The 22,797-nt window shown below is 40.7% G+C and overlaps 1 protein-coding gene across 5 annotated transcripts in view; it reads left to right on the top strand.

Moving 5' to 3' along the window:
• The window catches only part of SGCG (sarcoglycan gamma), an 89,577-nt gene that overhangs the window by 52,016 nt on the left and 14,764 nt on the right, over positions 1 to 22,797 (top strand). For all 5 annotated transcript variants that reach the window (XM_033237285.1, XM_033237313.1, XM_033237304.1 and 2 more), the window contains 2 exons: positions 1,984 to 2,071; positions 16,168 to 16,287. In XM_033237285.1, coding sequence (XP_033093176.1) covers positions 1,984 to 2,071; positions 16,168 to 16,287 — 208 coding nt within the window. The remainder of the gene's footprint in view (positions 1 to 1,983; positions 2,072 to 16,167; positions 16,288 to 22,797) is intronic.

Genomic DNA, 22,797 nt, shown 5'->3' with positions numbered 1-22,797 from the left:
TAAAATTTTAGAAATGATAGTAGTGGTGGTTGTACAATACTGTGAATGTACCTAATGTCAATCTACGATGCACTTAAAAATGGTTAAAATGGTAAATTTTATGCTGTGTATAACTTATATGCATAGCATATATATTTTTAATACAATAAAAATTGTTTTAAAAAGTCAAAAAACAAAAAGAAAAACCTGAAAATTGCATTCACAATCTATAGACTTCAGTTTTCTTACCTAGAAAATAGAAATAAAGTCTCTGGACCTCACAGTAAACATCAGTTTTATTAAAAATGTACGTGTTGATTGTTTTAAGCGACTTCTTAAGAATGTAGATGAAAGAACAAGTACAATTCAATGTTAGAGATTGCGTTATTGTAGCAGTTATGAATACAGTTGTGTTGGTAATATAGACACAGAGCCACTTCTGCTCTGTCACTGCATCAATTAAAAGATCTTTACCCCATGAACACAGAATACCCAGCTAGCCATGGAATAAACTAATAGGAGCTTTTAGTCTCATATAACAGGAAGCTGGAGGGGGTAGCTGCAGCTTTGGTTCAGCCTAAACCATGTTCAGGCCAGAGTATCTGCCAGCCACCCGCCTGCCCCTCATAATCACTAGACAGTTGTGAGGTCACATCCAAGACACATAGCCAGGAAATGTGCAGTGCTGGTGCATGTGCCTCTTCCACAAGGAATGCCAAAGCTTGCCTAGAAACAAATATATTAAACGTAAAAGGTTATCCTATACTGTACTATACTACGCTATACTGGATATACAAAATTTGACTCAGGAAAATTGATCTTGGTAGAAATGTGGTCATCAAAGAAAACTCAGATTTTCAAAAGCCACTATGGACAGCATTCATATAGACAAAAATTAGTGAACCAAACGTTTTTAGTAAATTTTATTGTAGGAAAAAAATCTATTGAAAATATATCTTAATAGGAAAATATGGTAAAAAATAGAACAACTTTTTACCTGCGTGGAAAAGTTGTTCAAAGAATTAAAGTAGCTTGTAGTGGGGAAAAAAGTAAGAAGTAAAAATTTAAAACACACACACACACAAAGAGGGAGTAAAATAGCCCATGGTGCTACCCACCAAGAGACAATCGCTAACATTTGGAGTAGCTCTTTGGCAGTTTTCTCTATTTCCGTAGCTATTGGCCAATTCCAGCATTGTACTTAAGTCAGTTTTGCTAATTAATACTAGTCCCTTCATAGTTAGCATAGCTATACATTTTACTTCCTCTGAATTTATGATCTAAATACATTGTTTTCTCTATTTTTTGTTTAATTCTGTTTGTTTTAAATAACCAACTCAGACTGCGTGTGTTTTTTCAAAACTATTGTTTACTGATACATAAAACTATGCTTTGAAATTTATTTTTCTTTCTATTCTCTGATGTCTGTTTTATTGTGTATTTTCTAATATCTTAAGCTAAATGCTTAGTTTATTTTTAACTTGGAGAGCAAGAACAAAGCAGTCAATACCACAAATGTGTCTGTAATTATAACTCTGCTGTATACACAGATTTTTTATTTTGATAAAGTTTACTTTACACACTATAAAAATACAAATGTATTACAAAAATATGGAAATAGAGTGTAGCAGGAAAAAGTATATGTCATTTCTATTAGCTAGAACACCACTGTTGTTGGTGTCTTTCCTTGACATAGTTGTGACCATATAGCTCTGTTAAATTGCATATTTTTCTAAATAATCATATTTTTTCTGTCCCTATCTTGCATTTGGGGCTCATTTTATGATTGTTATTCTTTTATCTTTCAATAAGTACTCAAAATGTTAAAAATATATATATATGATTCAGGACTTTTTAATTGTCTTAGCCACAAATTTATAGAATTTCCAGGATCTGTAACAATGGGTAAATAATTTTACATAAATCCTAAATTGACATAGAATTATAAAGATGTAATCATTTTAAACAGCACATATTTTACACATTTTATAAATCCCTTTCTAGGACTCATCTCTGCTTCTACAATCAACCCAGAATGTGACTGTAAATGCACGCAACTCAGAAGGGGAGGTCACAGGCAGGTTGAAAGTCGGTGAGTCCAGCTTCATCGTGGTGTTTTGCATGCATGTGGTCCGTGAATAGTGCTAAATGGATGCACTGTTTTTTCTTCTAAAGAAATCAAAGCTATTTATGAACAAAGTATGAATTTTCTAAATATCGTGCTGTGTGGACCACAGAATAGCACCAGAGTGGGGTGGGGGATGAGGGGACAGCCTGGAGTGCTTTGATTAGAGCTATTTTTGTTTCAAGAAATAGAGGACAATTAAAGCTAGTACAAGAAACAAATGTTTATTGTAGGTTACCAAAGACGGTTGCAGCGACCAAAGGAAAGGAACCCAAGTAGCTGGCCTGCAAGAGCACAGAGACCCGTGGCTCAGAGCCAAGAATAGATTCAGTTCCTCCCTGTTCTTTCTTCTCTTCTCTCTCCTTCTCCCCATGTGTTCCATTCTCCTCCTTTCCAGTTGATCTTGGCCACCATTTTCACTTGGCTGTATCACTTCTCACTGTACACAACCTACAGGGCCTCCCTGATTCTTATCTGCTCGGCTGTAGTTATCAACATCACACAGTTCAGTCTTTGACTACGCAAATTCTAAATCCACGAAGTACTCTAATTAGCCCAGTTCATCTGTCCCGCCACAGTCCATTGGGTCAGTCAGCTAGATACACCCATCCAGTCAACTCAGACGGGAGAGTAAGGTCACATGGGAGCGAGGTCACATGGAATCCTATAAGCGGAGAAGATCAGCAAGAAGAAATATAGATGAAAGCAATATGGGAAGAGCAAACCAGCTGGTAAGAAGGAATGCAGGCCAGGCCTGGTGGCTCACGCCTGTAATCCCAGCACTTTGGGAGGCCGAGACAGGCGGATCACGAGGTCAGGAGATCGAGACCATCCTGGCTAACACGGTGAATCCCCGTCTCTACTAAAAAATACAAAAAATTAGCCAGGCATGGTGGCGGTGTCTGTAGTCCCAGCTATTCGGGAGGCTGAGGCAGGAGAATGGCGTGACCCTGGGAGGCAGAGCCTGCAGTGAGCCGAGATCGCTGCATTCTAGCCTGGGCGACAGAGCGAGACTGTCTCAAAAAAAAAAAAAAATTAATTGGCACAAATACACATTCCTCTGTTTATCTTGTTAGGTGTGGATTTTCGTATATTATACAAGGGAATTTAGATATAATATAAATCTGCCTCTCATTTCATAGATGAAAAAACTGAAGCACTAAAAAGCAAATTTGCTCAAGAGCATACAGCTAGTTAGTAGCGAAGGGAAAACAGGAAAGACTGAGGGCTTACTTCTCTCAGCCAGCTGTTCCCACTGGCCCTCCTCGCTAATCAGATTTCTTGAAATTATGGCATTCCAGTAACTGTTCTAGTTGCTGCAAATATTGTTTCAATTTCATTTTTGTCACCAAGAATTAACCAGGGGTTATAAAGTTTTTTTGTTTGTTTGTTTGTTTTTTGTTTTTTAAAAAAAGGCTGGGTGCAGTGCCTCACACCTGTAATCCCAGCCCTTTGGGAGGCTGCAGCAGGAAGATTGCTTAAGGCTAGGAGTTCAAGGCTTCAGTGAGGTATGATCAGGCCATTACACTACAGCTTGGGTGAGAAAGTGAGACCATCTCTAAAAATAAAAATAAAATAAGTCACACACCAAAATCTCTTTGGTTTGAACTGTTCGTCTCAATCTCAAGTTTTAACCTTGGTGTCTCATGCCTGAGAAAGTGATTAAATTAGTAATTTCTAGTAAATCTTTAGTTGGAAACTCTCTGTTATATTGAGAACCTTGAACTACGAGACAGCACCAAGCTCACCAAGCCCAACATTTTCTTCAGTACATGGCTTCCCACAGTTGCAACCCTTCCAGTCTCATGCTTCCTGGAAGAAGTTAACTTTTGCCAATTTGGTATTAAAATGTAATTTATGTGAACTAGCCATATTAATCTCATTTAATTAAGTGAATGAGTGTTTTCTACAAAACCATTGAAAACAATTTGCATTCAATACAGTCAAAACCAAAAATCCAAATGAAATTCTGACACGATTTAGATGCGTGTCCCCTCCAGATGTCATGGTGAAATGTGATTCCCATTGTGGAAGGTGGGGCCTAATGGATGGTACTGTATCATGGGGGTGTATCCCTCTCGAATGGCTTTAGCACCATACCCTTGGTGATGAGTGGGTTATCACTCAGTCAGTTCACATGACATCTGGTTGTTTAAAAGAGTCTGGGACCCCCCTCTTCTCTCTTGCTCCTGCTCTTACCATGTGATGCACCTGCTCCTTCTTTGCCTTCTGGAATGACAGGAAGCTTCCTGACGCCCTCTCCAGAAGCATATGCTGAAGCCATGTTTGTACAACCTGCAGAATTGTGAGCCAATTATACCTCTTTTCTTTATAAATTACCCATCCTCAGTTATTTCTTTATAGCAGTGTAAGAATCGAGTAACACAGAAAATTGGTACTGAGGAGTGAGCCATTGCTATAAAGATACCTGAAGATGTGGAAGCAGCTTTGGAACTGGGTAACAGGCAGAATTAGAAGAGTTTGGAGGGCTCAGAAGAAGACAGGAAGATAAGGGAAAGTTTGGGACTTATTAAGTGGCTGTGACCAAAATGCTGATAGAAATGTGGGCAGTGAAGGTCAGGCTGAGGAGGTCTCAGATGGAAATGAGGATGTTATTGGGGCCTGGAATAAGCATCACCTGTGTAATGCCCTAGCAAAGAGCTTGGCTGCATTTGTCCACAACCTAGGAACCTGTGGAAGTTTGAATTTAAGAGTGATGACTTGGTGTATACTGCAGAAGAAATCTAAGCAGCGAAGTATTCAAGAAGCAGTCTGGCTGCTTCTAATAACCTACAATCAGGTATAGGAGTAAAAAAAAAAAAAAAAATAACCTTAAAATTTGAATTTATATTTAAAAGGGAAGCAGAGTGTAAAAGTTTGGAAAATTTGCTGACTGGCACTGTGGTAGAGAAAGAATTCAGTCAGGCTACCAAGCAATCACTTACTAGAGAGCTTAGCATGGCTAAAGGGGAACCAAGTGCTAATATCCGAGACAATGGGGGAAAGGCCCGGAAGACGTTTCAGAGATCTTTGAGAAAGCCCATCCCATCATAGGCACAGAGGCCTAAGAGGAAACCATGGTTTCAGGGACACTGCTTCCCACATCACAGCGGCTCTAGCTCCAGCTGTGCCTCAAAGGGCCCCAGATACTACTCAGGCCATGGCTGTGGAGGGTGCAAGCCATCAGCCTTGGTAGCTTCCACAGGGTGCTAAGTTTCCAGGCCCGCAGAATGCAAGAGGAAGCTTGGCAGCTTGCACTGAGGTTTCAGAAGATGTGTGGAAATGCCTGGATGCCCAGTCGGAAGCGTGCTGCAGGGGCACAGGCTCCACTAAGTACTCAACTCAAACAGGGCTGAGAGGAAATGTGGGATTGAAAGCCCAAAGTCCCCATTGGGGCATTGTCTAGTGGAGCTATGGGAAGGAAACCACAGCCCTCCAGACCCCAGAATGGTCAAGCTACAAGAAACTTGCATTTTGAACCTGGAGAAGCCACAGGCACTCAACTCCAACCCATGAGAGAAACCACAGGGTCTGCACCCTGTAAAGCCACATGAGTGGTGCTGGTCACCTTGAGGTGCCATCTTTTATGTCAGTGCCCTGGATGTTGGGCATGGAGTCAAAGGAGAATATTTTGGAGCCTTAATACTTAATGACTGTCCTGCTGGGTTTCAAACTTGAATGGGGTCTAGTGCCCCTTCTTTTGGCTGATTTCTCCCTTTTGGAATGGCAACATTTACCCAGTGCTTCTACTACCATCGGATCTTGGAAGTAACTAACTTGCTTGTATTTTATAAACACAAGGTGGAAGGAGATGAATCTCAGATGAGACTTAGGACTTTGGACTTCATACTGGAATGAGTTAAGACTTTGGGGGACTCTTGGGAAGGGATGATTGTATTTTACAATGTGAGAAGAATGTGAGATTTGGAGGAGCAAGGGCAGAATGATATGGTTTGGATATTTGTCCCCTCCAAATTGCATGCTGAAATGCACCTCCACTGTGGGAGCTGGGGCCTGATGGGAGCTGTTTGCGTCATACAGGTAGATCCCTCATGATTGGTTTAGTGCCAGCCCCTTGCTGATGAGGAAGGTTTCACTCAGTTAGTTCACAAAAGACCTGGTTGTTCAAGAGTTGAGGTTTTGAGGGTTTTTCCCAACATGGAAGATTAGAGGCATTATTAGCATGCCTCTCCCACTTGGAAAGATATAACAGTTTGTAGATAATTATGCTGTGAACTGTATTCCAAGAAGCAACACAGGAACTTAATAAAAAAAGCTAAAAGAAAGCACACTTTGAAAGAAGCAGTGGGCAGCAGCTAACACTATGAACCAGATGGGAAGCTCTCCACAGGCGACAGTGAACCTGCTCACACACCCAGCGTGTCACTACTACAGCCAGCATCTGAGAAAGCCATCACACGGATTCTCTATAACCAAGGAACTCATACAGACTCTTCACCACTGAAAGTACCAGTAGCCAAAGCTAGGTGACAATAGGTTATACATATTAAAGTCATATCCTCCATGGGAAAAAAGAATTTAAAAACATCCCAGCAGAATCAAAAAATAAATGCAAAAGTAATTAGAAGAAATAGTCTACCCAAATAAGAAGGAACCAGAGAAATAATTCTGGCCATATGAAAAAACAAGGTTTTATAAAACTTTGAAAAGCTCACATTGAGTCTCCAGCGGTGGATCCAAACCAATGAAATCTTTGAAATACCAGATGAATGATTCAAAGTGTTTATTATTAAGTTACTCAAGGAAATACAAGAAAAAAGTGAAAACTAACATGAAAACTTTTTTTATTATTATTATGCTTCAAGTTCTAGGGTACATGTGCAAAACATGCAGGTTTGTTACATATGTATACATGTGCCATGTTGGTGTTCTGCACCGATTAGTCATTTACATTAGGTATCTCTACTAATGCTATCCCTCGCCCATCCCCCCACCCCACAACAGGCCCTGGTGTGTGATGTTCCCCTCCTGTGTCCAGTGTTCTCATTGTTCAATTCCCACCTGTGAGTGAGAACATGCAGTGTTTGATTTTCTGTCCTTGCAATGGTTTGCTCAGAATGATGGTTTCTAGCTTCATCCATGTCCCTACAAAGGACATGAACTCATCCTTCTTTATGGCTGCATAGTATTCCATGGTGTATATGTGCCACATTTTCTTAATCCAGTCATATCATTGATGGACATTTGGGTTGGTTCCAAGTCTTTGCTATTGTGAAGAGTGCTGCAATAAACATACGTGTGCATGTGTCTTTATAGTAGCATGACTTACAATCCTTTGGGTATATACCCAGTAATGGGATTGCTGGGTCAAATGGAATTTCTAGGTTCTAGATCCTTGAAGAATCGCCACATTGTCTTCCACAATGGTTCAACTAGTTTACACTCCTGCCAACAGTGTAAAAGTATTCCTGACCGGGCACAGTGGCTCACGCCTGTAATCCCAGCACTTTGGGAGGCCGAGACGGGCAGATCACGAGGTCAGGAGATCGAGACCATCCTGGCGAACACCGTGAAACCCCGTCTCTACTAAAAAATACAAAAAACTAGCCGGGCGAGGTGGCGGGCGCCTGTGGTCCCAGCTACTCGGGAGGCTGAGGCAGGAGAATGGCGGGAACCCGGGAGGCGGAGCTTGCAGTGAGCTGAGATCCGGCCACTGCACTCCAGCCTGGGTGACAGAGCGAGACTCCATCTCAAAAAAAAAAAAAAAAAAAAGTATTCCTATTTCTCCACATCCTCTCCAGCACCTGTTGTTTCCTGACATTTTAATGATCACCATTCTAACTGGTGTGAGATAGTATCTCTTTGTGTTTTGATTTGCATTTCTCTGATGACCAGTGATGATGAGCATTTTTTTCATGTGTCTGTTGACTGCATAAATGTCTTCTTTTGAGAAGTGTCTGTTCACATCCTTTGCCCATGTTTTGATGGGGTTGTTTGATTTTTTCTTAAAAATTTAAGTTCTTTGTAGATTCTGGATATTAGCCCTTTGTCAGATGGGTAGATTGCAAAAATTTTCTCCCATTCTGTAGGTTGCCTGTTCACTCTGATGGTAATTTCTTTTGCTGTAGAGAAGCTCTTTAGTTTAATTAGATCCCATTTGTCAATTTTGGCTTTGGTTGCCATTGCTGTTGGTGTTTTACTCATGAAGTCCTTGCCCATGCCTATGTCCTGAATGATATTGCCTAGGTTTTCTTCTAGGGTTTTTGTGGTTTAGGTCTAACATTTAAGTCTTTAATCCTTCTTGAATTAATTTTTGTATAAGGTGTAAGGAAGAGATCTAGTTTCAGCTTTCTACATATGGCTAGCCAGTTTTCCTAGCACCATTTTAAAAATAGGGAATCCTCTCCCCATTGCTTGTTTTTGTCAGCTTTGTCAAAGATCAGATGGCTGTAGATGTGTGGCATTATTTCTGAGGCCTCTGTTCTGTTCCATTGGTCTATGTATCTGTTTTGGTACCAGTACCATGCTGTTTTGGTTACTGTAACCTTGTAGTATAGTTTGAAGTCAGGTAGCGTGATGCCTCCAGCTTTGTTCTTTTGGCTTAGGATTGTGTTAGCAATGTGGGCTCTTTTTTGGTTCCGTATGAATTTTAAAGTAATTTTTTCCAATTCTGTGAAGAAAGTCATTGGTGGCTTGATGGGGATGGCACTGAATGTATAAATTACCTTGGGCAGTATGGCCATTTTCACAATATTGATTCTTCCTCTCCATAAGCATGGAATGTTCTTCTATTTGTTTCTGTCCTCTTTTATTTCATTGAGCAGTGGTTTGTGGTTCTCCCTGAAGAGGTCCTTCACATCCCTGTTGTATTCATCCCTGTTGTATCACATCCCTGTTGTAAGTTGTATTCCTAGGTATTTTATTCTCTTTGTAGCAATTGTGAATAGGAGTTCACTCATGATTTGGCTCTCTGTTTGTCTGTTATTGGTGTATAGGAATGCTTGTGATTTTTGCACATTGATTTTGTATCCTGAGACTTTGCTGAAGTTTCTTATCAGCTTAAGGAGATTTTGGGCTGAGACAATGGGGTTTTCTAAATATATATAATCATGTCATCTGCCAACAGGGACAATTTGACTTCCTCTTTTCCTAATTGAATACCCTTTATTTCCTTCTCTTGCCTGATTGCCCTGGCCAGAACTTCCAACACTATGTTGAATAGGAGTGGTGAGAGAGGGCATCCCTGTCTTGTGCCAGTTTTCAAAGGGAATGCTTCCAGTTTTTGCCCATTCAGTATGATATTGGCTGTGGGTTTGTCATAAATAGCTCTTATTATTTTGAGATGCGTCCCATCAATGCCTAGTTTATTGAGAGTTTTTAGCATGAATGGCTGTTGAATTTTCTCAGAGGCCTTTTCTGCATCTATTGAGATAATCATCTGGTTCTTGTCTTTGGTTCTGTTTATGTAATGGATTACATTTATTGATTTGCATATGTTGAACCAGCCTTGCATCCCAGGATAAAACCAACTAGATCATGGTGGATAAGCTTTTTGATGTGCTGCTGGATTCGGTTTGCCAGTATTTTATTGAGGATTTTCGCATTGGTGTTTATCAGGGATGTTGGTCTAAAATTCTCTTTTTTTGTTGTGTCTCTGCCAGGCTTTGGTATCAGGATGATGCTGGCCTCATAAAATGAGTTAGGGAGGATTCCCTCTTTTTCTGTTGATCGGAATAGTTTCAGAGGGAATGGTACCAGCTCCTCCTTGTACCTCTGGTAGGATTTGACTATGAATCCATCTGGTCCTGGACTTCTTTTGGTTGGCAGGCTATTAATTATTGCCTTAATTTCAGAGCCTGTTATTGGTCTATTCAACTTCTTCCTATTTTAGTCCTGGGAGGGTATATGTGGCCAGGAAATAGCCATTTCTTCTAGATTTTCTAGTTTATTTGCATAGAGGTGTTTATAGTATTATCTGATGGTAGTTTGTGTATCTGTGGGATCGGTGGTGATATCCCCTTTATCATTTTTTATTGTGTCTATTTGATTCTTCTCTCTTTTCTTCTTTATTAGTGTTGCTAGTGGACTATCAATTTTGTTGATCTTTTCAAAAAAACAGCTCCTAGATTCATTGATATTTTGAGGGATTTTTTGTGTCTCTATCTTCAGTTCTGCTCTGATTTAGTTATTTGTTGTTTTCTGCTACCTTTTGAATGTGTTTGCTCTTGCTTCTCTGGTTCTTTTAATTGTGATGTTAGGGTGTCAATTTTAGATCTTTCCTGCTTTCTCTTGTGGGCATTTAGTGCTATAAATTTCCCTCTACACACTGCTTTAAATGTGTCCCAGAGATTCTGGTACATTGTCTCTTTGTTCTCATTGGTTTCAAATAACTTATTTATTTCTGCTTTCATTTCATTATTTACCCAGTAGTCATTCAGGAGCAGGTTGTTCAGTTTCCATGTAGTTGTGCACTTTTGAGTGAGTTTCTTAGTCCTGAGTTCTAGTTTGATTGCACTGTGGTCTGAGAGACAGTTTATTGTGATTTCTATTCTTTTACATTTGCTGAGGAGTGTTTTACTTCCAACTATATAGTCAATTTTGGAATAAGTGTGAGGTGGTGCTGAGAAGAATGTATATTCTGTTGATTTGGGGTGGAGAGTTCTGTAGTTGTCTATTAGGTCAGCTTGCTGCAGAGCTGAGTTCAAGTCCTGGATATCTTTGTTAACCTTCTGTCTCGTTGATCTGTCCAATATTGACAGTGGGGTGTTGAAGTCTCCCATTATTACTGTGTGGGTGTCTAAGTCTCTTTGTATGTCTCTAAGGACTTGCTTTATGAATCTGGGTGCTCCTGTATTGGGTCCTCAAATCTTTTATTTTTGTTTCATGCGGGTTGTTTCTGTGATATTTGGGGGATAGATATTTGTAAATACTATGTTTTGTGGGTTGTAATTTTAGCATTAAATTTTTTTTGTCATATTTAACGCTTTTGACTTGAATTCCACTTTGTCTGATAGCAGGATTTTTATCCCAGCTCATTTAGTATTCATTTCCAGCATTACTTTTCTCCATTCCTTAAGTGGCTTCTCACTAAATCTCCTCATCCGTCCTTCCCATGGCCTTTGCTTACCATAACGCCTGTGATGGAGCAGGTGTGTGAGAAGTTGTAGTCCTGGCACTTGTTAATTTTTCTCCCTCAACTCACAGTTCTGCCTTTAAGTAATGCAAGGGTTTGGGGGGCGGTGTGTGTGTGTGTTTTGTTGGTTTTTTTTTTTTTTTTTTTTTTTTTTGAGACCTGGTCTCGCTCTGTCGCCCAGGCTGGAGTGAGTGGCGCGATCTGGGCTCACTGCAAGCTCCACCTCCCGGGTTCCCGCCATTCTCCTGCCTCAGCCTCCTGAGTAGCTGGGACTACAGGTGCCACCACCACGCCCGGCTAATTTTTTGTATTTTTAGTAGAGATGGGGTTTCACTGTGTTAACCAGGATGGTCTCAATCTCCTGACCTCGTGATCTGCCCGCCTCGGCCTCCAAAGTGCTGGGAGTACAGGCGTGAGCCACCGTGCCTGGTCTGTGTGGAATTTTTATAGCTGTGAAGCTATTCCTTAGAGTTTGGGGATGACCTTTTGGGAAACTGATTACTATATAGCCAGCGTGGTCATCAGCCACCCAGAAATCCATCCTTTTCCAATTTAATCTATGAAATTTTTAAAAATCATAGCATTATTTTAATGGCTATGTAATATTTCAAGGAATACATGTATAATAATTTGATTCACTAATTGGAATTAGATTTTTTCAATTCAGTTAATGCCACAATTCATAATTCAGGCTACCCTTTTACATTTAATAGGTTATACAATAAATATTTGTTAAATAAATGAAGAGAGGAAGGAATAAAAGATTGTGTAGGATGGGATGGGCTGAGAAACCAGTTGGCAGGTAGGATAGTGTTCTAATGGATGGATTTTATATATATATTTATACATATATAATTTATATATAATATATATTAGATATAATTATATAAATGTTATATATTATTTATATATATATAGTGAAATGAGGAGGTTGTTTAACCTTTACAATGATTGATTATTATAGTCAGGGTTTCCAGATGGCAGAAGATTGGTTAAAAGTGATCATCTGGACGGTCACAGTGGCTCATGCCTGTAATCCCAGCACTTCGGGAGGCGGAGGCGGGCAGGTAACTTGAGGCCAGGAGTTCAAGACTAGCTTGGGCAACATGGCAAAATCCCATTTCTACTAAAAATACAAAAGTCAGCCAGGTGCCTGTAATCCCAGCTATTCGAGAGGCTAAGGCAGGAGAATCGCTTGAACCCGGGAGGCAGAGGTTGCAGTGAGCTGAGATCGCACCACTGCACTCCAGCTTGGGCGACAGACTGAGACCCTGTCTTTAAAAAAAAAAAAAAAAAAAAAAAAAGAGCATCTTACAGCATTTTTGGAAGGCTGTGTCAGTTTTGCTTCTGATTATCAGGGACATTTACTAGAAATAACCGAAGTTTCACTAGCATAGCATAACTAGCTTTGTTTGCTCAGGGACTTCTCAAGCCTCGTCTCTTATTTTATTTCATTTTATTTTATTTAACACAAGTAAAGGTCATTAGTGCCAGGCGTATGAAGTGGAACTGTATAATACAAAATTATGCCACAAAAGTAGTAGCGCTAACAAGCACAGCTTTGTGCTTCCAGCCCAGTCCTTTCTCTGTGATACCATATTTGCACCAGCAGAATATGTTTCCTTTTTTTAAAGGACTTTGGGATATTTGTTTCTAAATTATTTTATTTTAAATTAAAGATATCCTGAGGAACAAAAGAAGGTTGCTGATGAGACACATTATATGCAAGGAAGAAGTTGATGGTATTTTCACCAGAAAAACCCTTAAGCTAATTTCCCAAACTTAATTAATCAGATCACAAAACCATTAACTTTTTCTCTTTGTACCAAAGCCTTTCATTACAAATGGGACTGTACAGATAGCTCTTTTCTTATCAACAAGGTAGAATTTAAATTTTATTTCTTAAAGACCTCTACTGCAAAAGACAATTACATCCTCAGCTCTAATCAATGTCCAACTAGGTTTAAAAAACTGCTAGAATATTAATAAAAGTTAGAAAATTAATTACAAACTCCATAACTATTGAAGAACAGTACACTTTCCTCTAAAGTGGAAAGCATATTTAAATTTAAACATGCAGTGTCTATTTTTAATAAAATGGAGATGGGATTTTATTCACCAGTATGCCTTTGCTCAAATAGTTTCCTTTACCTGGAGATCCCTGTTCTTCCTTCAACAGGGAAGCATGAACTCTTTCTTTTTTGTTTTTTGAGACAGTCTCACTCTGTCGCCCAGACTGGAGTGCAGTGGCCTGATCTCAGCTCATTGCAACCTCCACCTTCTGGGTTCAAGCAATTCTCCTGCCTCAGCCTCCCCAGTAGCTGGGACTACAGGCATACGCCGCCACGCCCAGCTAATTTTTATATTTTCAGTAGAAACAGGGTTTCACCGTGTTGCCCAGGTTGGTCGCGAACTCCTGAGCTCAGGCAATCTGCCCGCCTTGGCTTCCCCAAGTGCTGAGATTACAGGGGTGAGCCACAGCGCCCAGCAGGAAGCATGAACTCTTTCTTCCAAGTCAGTTCAGGCATCGCGTCTCTGGATGCTGCTCTTAGCCTGGATGGATGGACCATGAATTCCTAGTCAAGACTCTCTCATGCTTGCATCCTAATACTTAGCAAATTGTCCTGAAACCAGGCTTACATGCTTTTCTTTTTAGTGAACTGCAGAATCCTCTGCGCTGTGAGCTATATCTCACTCATTTGCACATTGTCAATGCTTAGCACAGAACCTTGTACATAAAAAGCATGCAATAGATTTGTACTGAATGGAACCATTCACTTTCCTGCATTTTATTTGATTACAGTAACAATTTATGTGTATTTGCTGCACAGACTTACTATGAAACTAAACTTATTTGTTGAATATTTTATCGATGTAATAACTACAGAAAAAAAATTGTCACTTAGTTTAACCCGTTATACTTAATAAGGCCTCCTAGAATTGTAAGATGAACCTCTAGTGAGCAAAACAATGAACTCTTACTGGATTAATTATTCCAATTATTTCTCAATTTTAAAGTCAGGTAACTTGGTAGTCACCATTAAATGCAAATCAGTGTTTATATAATAAAAACACAGGCATATCAGTGACCCAGAAGAGATAAACAGGAACTCTGAGTCTCAGATTAGGGAAAATAACATACAAATACCAAAAAATAAAGTGAAGCTTTTTTAAAAAAAAAGGAGATATAACGTAGAGAAAAAAGTCAACTTTATAACCGGCACTCTTGCCAAAAATATTTATTTATTTAAATAAAGACTCACTGGAGGATTTCAAATACAAATTAATAAAATTAAGAACACTTGGATGAGCATGTCCAAAACTGATCAATGCATTAATAGAAAGGCTTTACTTAATTTCTACCAGATATCCAAAATTTTTTTTGAGAACTGTTAGGGTCAGAGGGACACACACAAAAAAATTATAAGATATGACTTCTTTTCTCAACTTCCTTTTTTTTTTTTTTTTAGTCTCGCTCTGTCGCCCAGGCTGGACTGCAGTGGTACGATCTCGGCTTGCTTCAGCCTCCACCTTCCGGGTTCCAGCAATTCTTCTGCCTCAGCCTTCTAGGTAGCTGGGATTATAGGCACGCACCACCATGCCCATCTAATTTTTGTATTTTTAGTTGAGATGGGGTTTCTCCATGTTGGCCAGGCTGGTCTCAAACTCCTGACCTCAGGTGATCCGCTCGCCTTGGCCTGGCAAACTGCTAGGACTAATGGTGTGAGCCACCATGTCCAGCCTCAACTTACTTTTACAGATAAGAATATAGGCTGGGCGTGGTGGTTCACACCTCTAATCCTAGCACTTTGGGAGGCCGAGGTGGGCCGATCACCTGAGGTCAGGAGTTTGACACCAACCTTGCCAACATGGTAAAATCCCATTTCTACTAAAAATACAAAATTAGCCGGGTGTGGTGGCAAATGCCTATAATCCCAGCTACTCTGGAGGCTGAGGCAGGAGAATCACTTGAACTTGGGAAGCGGACGTTGCAGCCAGCAGAGATCGTGCCATTGTACTCCAGCCTGGGTGACACGAGCGAAACTCTGTCTCAAAAAAAAAAAGGAATATAAAGCTAACATAAACAAACTGGGGAACTCATAGTTTCTTAAGTAGATGATGAAGGCTGTACTCTAGGGAGATTCATCCATGAGGCCTGGGTTAGAAAGTCTGGAAGCATCAAAGAGGAATTGGGGAACACATATGATGAGTGCCGGGGGTTGGTGTGTAGCTGAGTGAGTGGGAGGGTGACCTCACCCTCATGTCTGGATGGCACAGGGTGAGTGAGCACCCACAGGACACCTGCTGAATAGATTGATGAAAGAGCTGGAAGGCAATGGGTCTAGAGCTCAGGTGAAGGGCGTAAGCTTGGATACAAAAGTGACACAGAAGGCATGGCAAAGTCAAAAATTGTTTAGGGGAAGGGCAAAAACAGGAAGGTGTTCTTCCACAGTGATGTTTGTTTTTCCTGTGGAGTAGAGGGTGAGCAGCTCTTCTGAGAATAATGGCAGAGAAAAAATTCAGGATATGACTCATCTTCTAGGCTAACTTTGACCATTAAAGTGAGACATTTGTAAGATGGTTTTTCACAAATCTCACATTTCGGAATGTAAGATTCTAAGGGTTCATAACCAAAAGAATACAAATTTAACCATGAATAGGAGAACCATATTATTTTGGGCAAGTATTTAAAAATCTTAAAGAAGAAACTCTTAAATAAAATGTATTTATACATATATTGATATAGGTTAACATATGTTTGCCATAAATTAATTTTAATAATGTAATAAATTTAGACTTAAAAGTTGCAAAGTTTAATTACAGAATCAATCAGTACCACTAATGCTAACAAATACCAAATCTTTAGGTACTTGGTCTTGTTGGGTTGACATGGCATGTGTAAAAATAGAGATTTTGATGCTGCTTGTAGTGAACAGTTTATAATAAACTGTTTTAATTAATTCTTCAGGTCCCAAAATGGTAGAAGTCCAGAGTCAACAGTTTCAGATCAACTCCAACGACGGCAAGCCACTGTTTACTGTAGATGAGAAGGAAGTTGTGGTTGGTCCAGATAAACTTCGAGTAACCGGTATGTACTAACTCGAGAAAAACACAACATTCCATGGAGTGCACATCTGCACAAAGACATTGTACTACTGACAAGCTTATGTGGAATCTTTCAAGCAGATAAGAGAGCTTGAATGTGTTGCATTTTCTCCATTGCAGCTCTCTTGATGCTCTCCTAGAAGAACAAAATCCTTCCTGCAGATCTCGGCCCACCGTTCTTCCACCACAGTTTTACCCTTCGTCTCTTTCTTTCTTTCTTTCATTCTTTCTTTCATTCTTCGTTTCTTTCTTTCTTTCTTTCGTTCTCTCTCTTTCTTTCTCTCTCTCTCTCTCTTTCTCTCTTTCTCTCCTTTCTTTTTCTTTTTTTTAGACAGAGTCTCGCTCTGTTGCCCAGGCTAGAATGCAGTAGCACAATCTTGGCTCACTGCAACCTCCTCCTCCTGGGTTCAAGCGATTTTCCTTCCTCAGCCTCCTGAGTAGCTGGGACTACAGGCACCCACCATCACGCCTGGCTAATTTTTGTATTTTTAGTAGAGGCAGGGTTTCTCCGTGTTGGCCAGGCTGGTCTCAAACTCCTGACCTCAAATGATTCACCCACCTTGGCCTCCCAAAGTGCTGGGATTACAGGTGTGAGCCACAGCGCCCTGCCACCCTTTGTCTTTTTCTGACTGGAGTAACCCACAGACTTATCAAATGTCACTGTTATCTGTGCAGTTCAAGTATCTGTTTCCCAAGTTTCTTTTATTCTCATCATATCATGTAGTTGAATTCCTCATATTTCTACAAAAAAAGTTCTCTTTTTGAACTAAAAGTTGAATACCGGTCTCATAGGACTCATTTTTAAGACTGAGACCATTTTATTTAAAAAATTTTTTGGAACACACTCTAAATTCACTTGCTAAAGACTAGAAGACATAAGCAGACACTTGTTAAATCTGTCCCAGTGTCTTTCTGTACTACTGTGAAAACCAGTAGCGATGTTAGTGTCTCACACAATCCTATCAATACTCCCAAATGAAAAACAAATAGTATTTCCTGGCCAAGGAAGTAGACGCCAGCCTATTACCAGCCCTAACAAACTACAACGATCATAACCTAATGTTGCAGACTCTAAGACAGTCATGTATCTGGTTTTGTTACTAAAATGAAAGCCACTAGGGCATTTAGTTAAAGGAAATTGGTCATTGTCCAACAAAGCACCTTGAGCATCAGAAATGCACTGTTGCGTACGATAAAGAATATGGGCTGGGTAGACCTGGATTCAGTTCCTACCTCTGCAATTACTAGCTGCATAATTTCAAGTAAGTTAACTTTTGTTTTCTGTTTCCTGACTTCTAAAAGTGAGTTGATAATGTCAACTGTACTGTCATTGCTGGGTTAAGTGGATTAAGTATGCAAAGGACAGCAGAGTTCTTGGTAGAGTACCATTGCACTGCAGGGCAGTAAAATCTGCAGGGAAAACAGTCTAACAGCTTAGATGGCTTCAAACCCAAGCCTTCCTACACAGAGAATCAGTAAAATGAACTTTTCCTTAGCCCAGGGCTCGTTCTGGGCCATGACATCAATTAGAGGAACAGGTGAGAAAAATTGATAAGCAACTGTATTATTTATTACCTGTATGCATGCATCAGAACCATCCAGAGGGCTTGTTTAAAATATACTGCTGGGGGCCAGGCACAATGGTTCACACCTGTAATCCCAGCACTTTGGGAGGCTGAGGTAGGTGGATCACTTGAGCCCATGAGTTTAAGACCAGCCTGAACAACATGGCGAAACCCCACCTCTACAAAAGAAAAAATACAAAAATTAGCCAGGCGCAGTGGTGCGTGCCTGTGGTCCCAGCTACTCGGGAGGCTGAGGTGGGAGAATCACCTGAGCCTGGGAGGCAGAGGTTGCAGTGAGCTGAGATTGAGCCACTGCACTCCAGCCTGGGTGACAGAGTGAAACCATGTCTCAATAATAATAATAATAATAATAAGAGTGCTGGCCCTCACCCCAGAGCTTCTGATTCAGCAGGTCTGGAATGTGACTTGAGAATCTGTGTTTCTAGGAAGTCCCCAGGTGCTGCTGCTGCCACAGCTCTGGGGACCACACTTTGAGAACCACTGCCCTGGACTAACGTGAATCAGCAGGAGAAACAACAGGTCAGCAACATGTCGACGCTCTCTGTAGAACAGCAGTCCCCAACCATTTTGGCACCAGGGACTGGTCTCATGGAAGAAAATGTTTTCACAGTGTGGGAGATGGTTTTGGGATGAAACGACTCCACCTCAGATCATCAGGTGTTAGATTCTCATCAGGAGCACGCAACCTAGATCCCTCACACGTACAGTTCACAGCAGGGTTCACCCTCCTATGAGAATCTCATGCCTCCACTGATCTGATAGGAGGCGGAGCTCAGGCAGTAATGCTCGCTGGCCCGCTGCTCACCTCCTGCTGTGAGACCCAGTTCCTAACAGGCCACAGACCAGGACCCATCTATGGCCCAGGGATCTAGAGTCCCTGCTCTAGAACATGCATTCAAGCTGTCCTTTTAAAAGACAAGTTATAATCTTCTCTTTCATAATTGTTTTTGCCTGAGGCACAGTTTTCTCCCAAATTCCTCCTCTGCAGTGCAGCTAACTAAGCAAAATATACCCCACTTCTAATGCCTCTACGCTTTCCTTGTTATTTTGGTGTTGCAAACATTTCTAGTTCTTATTGCCAGAAACACCATGAACTGAGAGTGTACAAACGGTATAATTTTGAGCAAACCATAATTCTTCTCAATTTTCCAATATGTTATTGGCTTCCTTACATTTTGTGATTAAAGAAACTAAGAGATTCCACCGTTTTGATGTTTCCCTTCTTGTTCTGTTTCTATCCAAGGTCTGACCCTCTAACCATTGTCTACGGCAGGCTTTGTCCATCTTACCACTGGTTTTGTTTTTTAAACTTTAAGTTCACGGGTACAAGTGTAGGTTTATTGCATAGGTAACTTGTGTCACGGCGGTTTGTTGTGCAGGTTTATTGCATAGGTAACTTGTGTCACGGGGGTTTGTTGTGCAGGTTTATTACATAGGTAACTTGTGTCACGGGGGTTTGTTGTGCAGGTTTATTGCATAGGTACTTGTGTCACGGGGGTTGTTGTGCAGGTTATTACAGGTAACTTGTGTCACGGGGTTTGTTGTGCAGTTTATTGCATAGGTAACTTGTGTCACGGGGGTTTGTTGTGCAGGTTTATTGCATAGGTAACTTGTGTCACGGGGGTTTGGTGTGCAGGTTATTACATAGGAACTTGTGTCACGGGGGTTTGTTGTGCAGGTTTATTACATAGGTAACTTGTGTCACGGGGGTTTGTTGTGCAGGTTTATTACATAGGTAACTTGTGTCACGGGGGTTTGTTGTGCAGGTTTATTACATAGGTAACTTGTGTCACGGGGGTTTGTTGTGCAGGTTTATTACATAGGTAATTGTGTCACGGGGGTTTGTTGTGCAGGTTATTACATAGGTAACTTGTGTCACGGCGGTTTGTTGTGTAGGTTTATTACATAGGTAACTTGTGTCATGGGGGTTTGTTGTGCAGGTTTATTACATAGGTAACTTGTGTCATGGGGGTTTGTTGTGCAGAGTATTTCATCACCCAGGTATTAACCCAGGTTATTAGTTATTTTTGCTGTTCCTCTCCCTCCTCCCATCCTCCACCCTCCAGTAGGCCTCAGTGTCTGTTGTTCTCCTCTATGTGTCCACATGTTCTCATCATTTAGCTCCCACTTAGAGGTGAGAACATGCAGAATTTGGTTTTCTGTTCCTGTCTTAGTTTGCTAAGGATAATAGTCTCCAGCTCCATGCATGTCCCTAGAAGGGCATGCATGATCACATTCTTTTTAATGACTGCATAGTATTCCACATTTTCTTTATCCAGTCTGTCACTGATGGGCATTTAGGGTGATTCTATGTCTTTGCTATTGAACCTTAGCATTGTTAACATTTTGGGCTGGATAATGTTTTTGGTGGAGATTGGGGGAGACTGTCCTGTGCATTGCGGGACGTTTAGCAGCATCCTTAGCCTCACTAGGTGCTAGTAGCATTCCCACCCCACCAGTTGTAACAACCAAAAATCTCTCCCAACATGGCCAAAGTTCCCCGTTATTGGGGGAGGGGGAGTAAAATCACCCCAATTTAGAAGCACTTAAATTTATACTGTTTCTCTGGAATTAGCATTTACATAGCATTTGCTGTGTGTCAGTGACTAACCTAAAAGCCTCCAGTACAAAATAATTCAGACATGCTTCCTTTTACATGATGCTTATGCTTTGGCTGGGGAGGTGGAAACACACATTAATTTGTTGGATACAATCAGCTAAGGACACTAAAAGATGTTTGAGCAAAAGCCTACAGGAGCAGCCCGGAGAAAAGGATTCATTCTGCTGGGTATGATGCGTGGAAAGAGAGGCAGGATAGGTCAGCAATGATTTCTCCAGGAAAGAGGCATTTGAGCTGGTCCTAGAAAGATGGGAGTTTATCAGGAAGAAAACATAACGATTAGCATTCTACACAGACTGTACTCATGAACAGATATGAATGGACAATTGCTGAAAATAACAATGGGTAACTTTTTTTTATACTTTAAGTTCTGGGATATTTGTGCAGAACGTGCAGGTTTGTTACATAGGTATACACATACCATGGTGGTTTGCAGCACCCATCAACCTATAATCTACATTAGGTGTTTCTCCTAATGCTGTCCCTTTCCTAGCCCCCCACTCCCCAACAGGCCCCAGTGTGTGATGTTCCCCTCGCCATGTCCATGTGTTCTCATTGTTCAACTCCCACTAATGAGTGAGAACATGCAGTGTCTGGTTTTCTGTTCCTGTGTTACTTTGCTGAGAATGATGGTTTCCAGCTTCATCCATGTCCCTGCAAAGGACATGAACTCATCTTTTTTATGGCTGTATAGTATTCCATGGTGTATATGTGTCACATTTTCTTTATCCAGTCTATCATTGATGGGCATTTGGGTTGATTCCAAGTCTTTGCTATTGTGAATAGTGCCACAATAAACATACGTGTGCATGGGTCTTTATGGTAGCATGATTTATAATTCTTTGGGTATATACCCAGTGATGGGATTGCTGGGTCAAATGGTATTTCTGGTTCTAGGTCCCTGAGGAATCGCCACAGTGTCTTCCACAATGGTTGAACTAGTTTACAGTCCCACCAACAGTGTAAAAGCATTCCTATTTCTCCACATCCTCTCCAGCACCTGTTGTTTCCTGACTTTTTAATAATCACCATTCTAACTGGTGTGAGATGGTATCTCATTGTAGTTTTGATTTGCATTTCTCTAATGACCAGTGATGATGAGTTTTTTTTTCGTATGTTTGTTGGCTGCATAAATGTCTTCTTTTGAGAAGTGTCTGTTCATATCCTTTGCCCACTTTTTGATGGGGTTTTCTCTTGTAAATTTGTTTAAGTTCCTTGTAGATTCTGGATATGACCCCTTTGTTATAAATCTACTTGGATTGGCTCCAAGTAGCCTTTGGAGTTTCTCAGGTCAGCAAAAGCAACAGCAGTTGACAGCCGAGGAAAGAGCAGTGGTACGAAAAGAGACAGGCGGCCTCACTCTGAGGATTGGAAAGAAAACCCAATTCTTTGCTTCTTTTCTCCGCTCTCGTCCCTTGCACAGCAGCCCATAGCTCTGATGAAAGGGGAAAATAAAGTGGCTCTCTCCTTAAGACGGTGCACTCAAAACTCCTGGCTGCACCAAGTCCTAATCCTGACTCGAATTGCCATTCTTTGAGTAATTAAGACAATTGCTATTGCTTTTGTTTTAATGACTCAAATAAGCTAAAACCTCTCTTTAATTCTTAAACAGCTTCCATTTAGACTTTAGTCAACTAAGCTACTGAATAATAGTTTTTAAGTGAAATTTATGGAAGCGTTTACACAATTTCACCAGTTCAGTCTGAAATCGATTTAGGCCTTTGAGCAGGCTCATCTTCCTCCCCCACAAAACTAGCCACCAAGTGGCCAAAGTTAACGTTTCTTTTATTAACCCAAATTACATTGGAATAACATCACAATGTTGTCTTCAAAAAACTATTCTACACCATTGCCAGAACTGACTTCTGGCAGATGACAAATTGTTAGTTTGGCCACCGTAAGTGTATTGTGGCTCCCTGGCAACAATTTGCTAGGCTCGGTCCATTTCCCAATATTATCTTTAAAAACAGAGTTATTTAATAGTATCCATTTCCCACCATTAATGAGAAAAAGTAAGATCTAGCAACAGTCCCATTTCTTCATGCCTTCTGTGCAGCTAAGCAAGATCACATAAAGTCAAAAGTGATAGTGTAGAAATGCTAGAGTCACCCATAATTATAGCCAGTGACAAAAATGGACCTGGAGAACGTATTCAGCAACTGAAGAAGTGAAAATAAACAAGGATGTTAAGTCGAAAAAGACATGAAGACAGATATCTGGAAGGTGCTTTTAGGAGCACCATATCCTTCAAACGCATGCCCAAGGGCACAGAACACTGGCTGATGCA

This window comes from Trachypithecus francoisi, unplaced genomic scaffold (genome assembly GCF_009764315.1).
Source record: "Trachypithecus francoisi isolate TF-2019V2 unplaced genomic scaffold, Tfra_2.0 Contig01461, whole genome shotgun sequence".
NCBI lineage: Eukaryota > Metazoa > Chordata > Mammalia > Primates > Cercopithecidae > Trachypithecus > Trachypithecus francoisi.
Note: the sequence above shows the minus strand (reverse complement) of the source record. Positions and strands in the feature narration are given on the sequence as shown.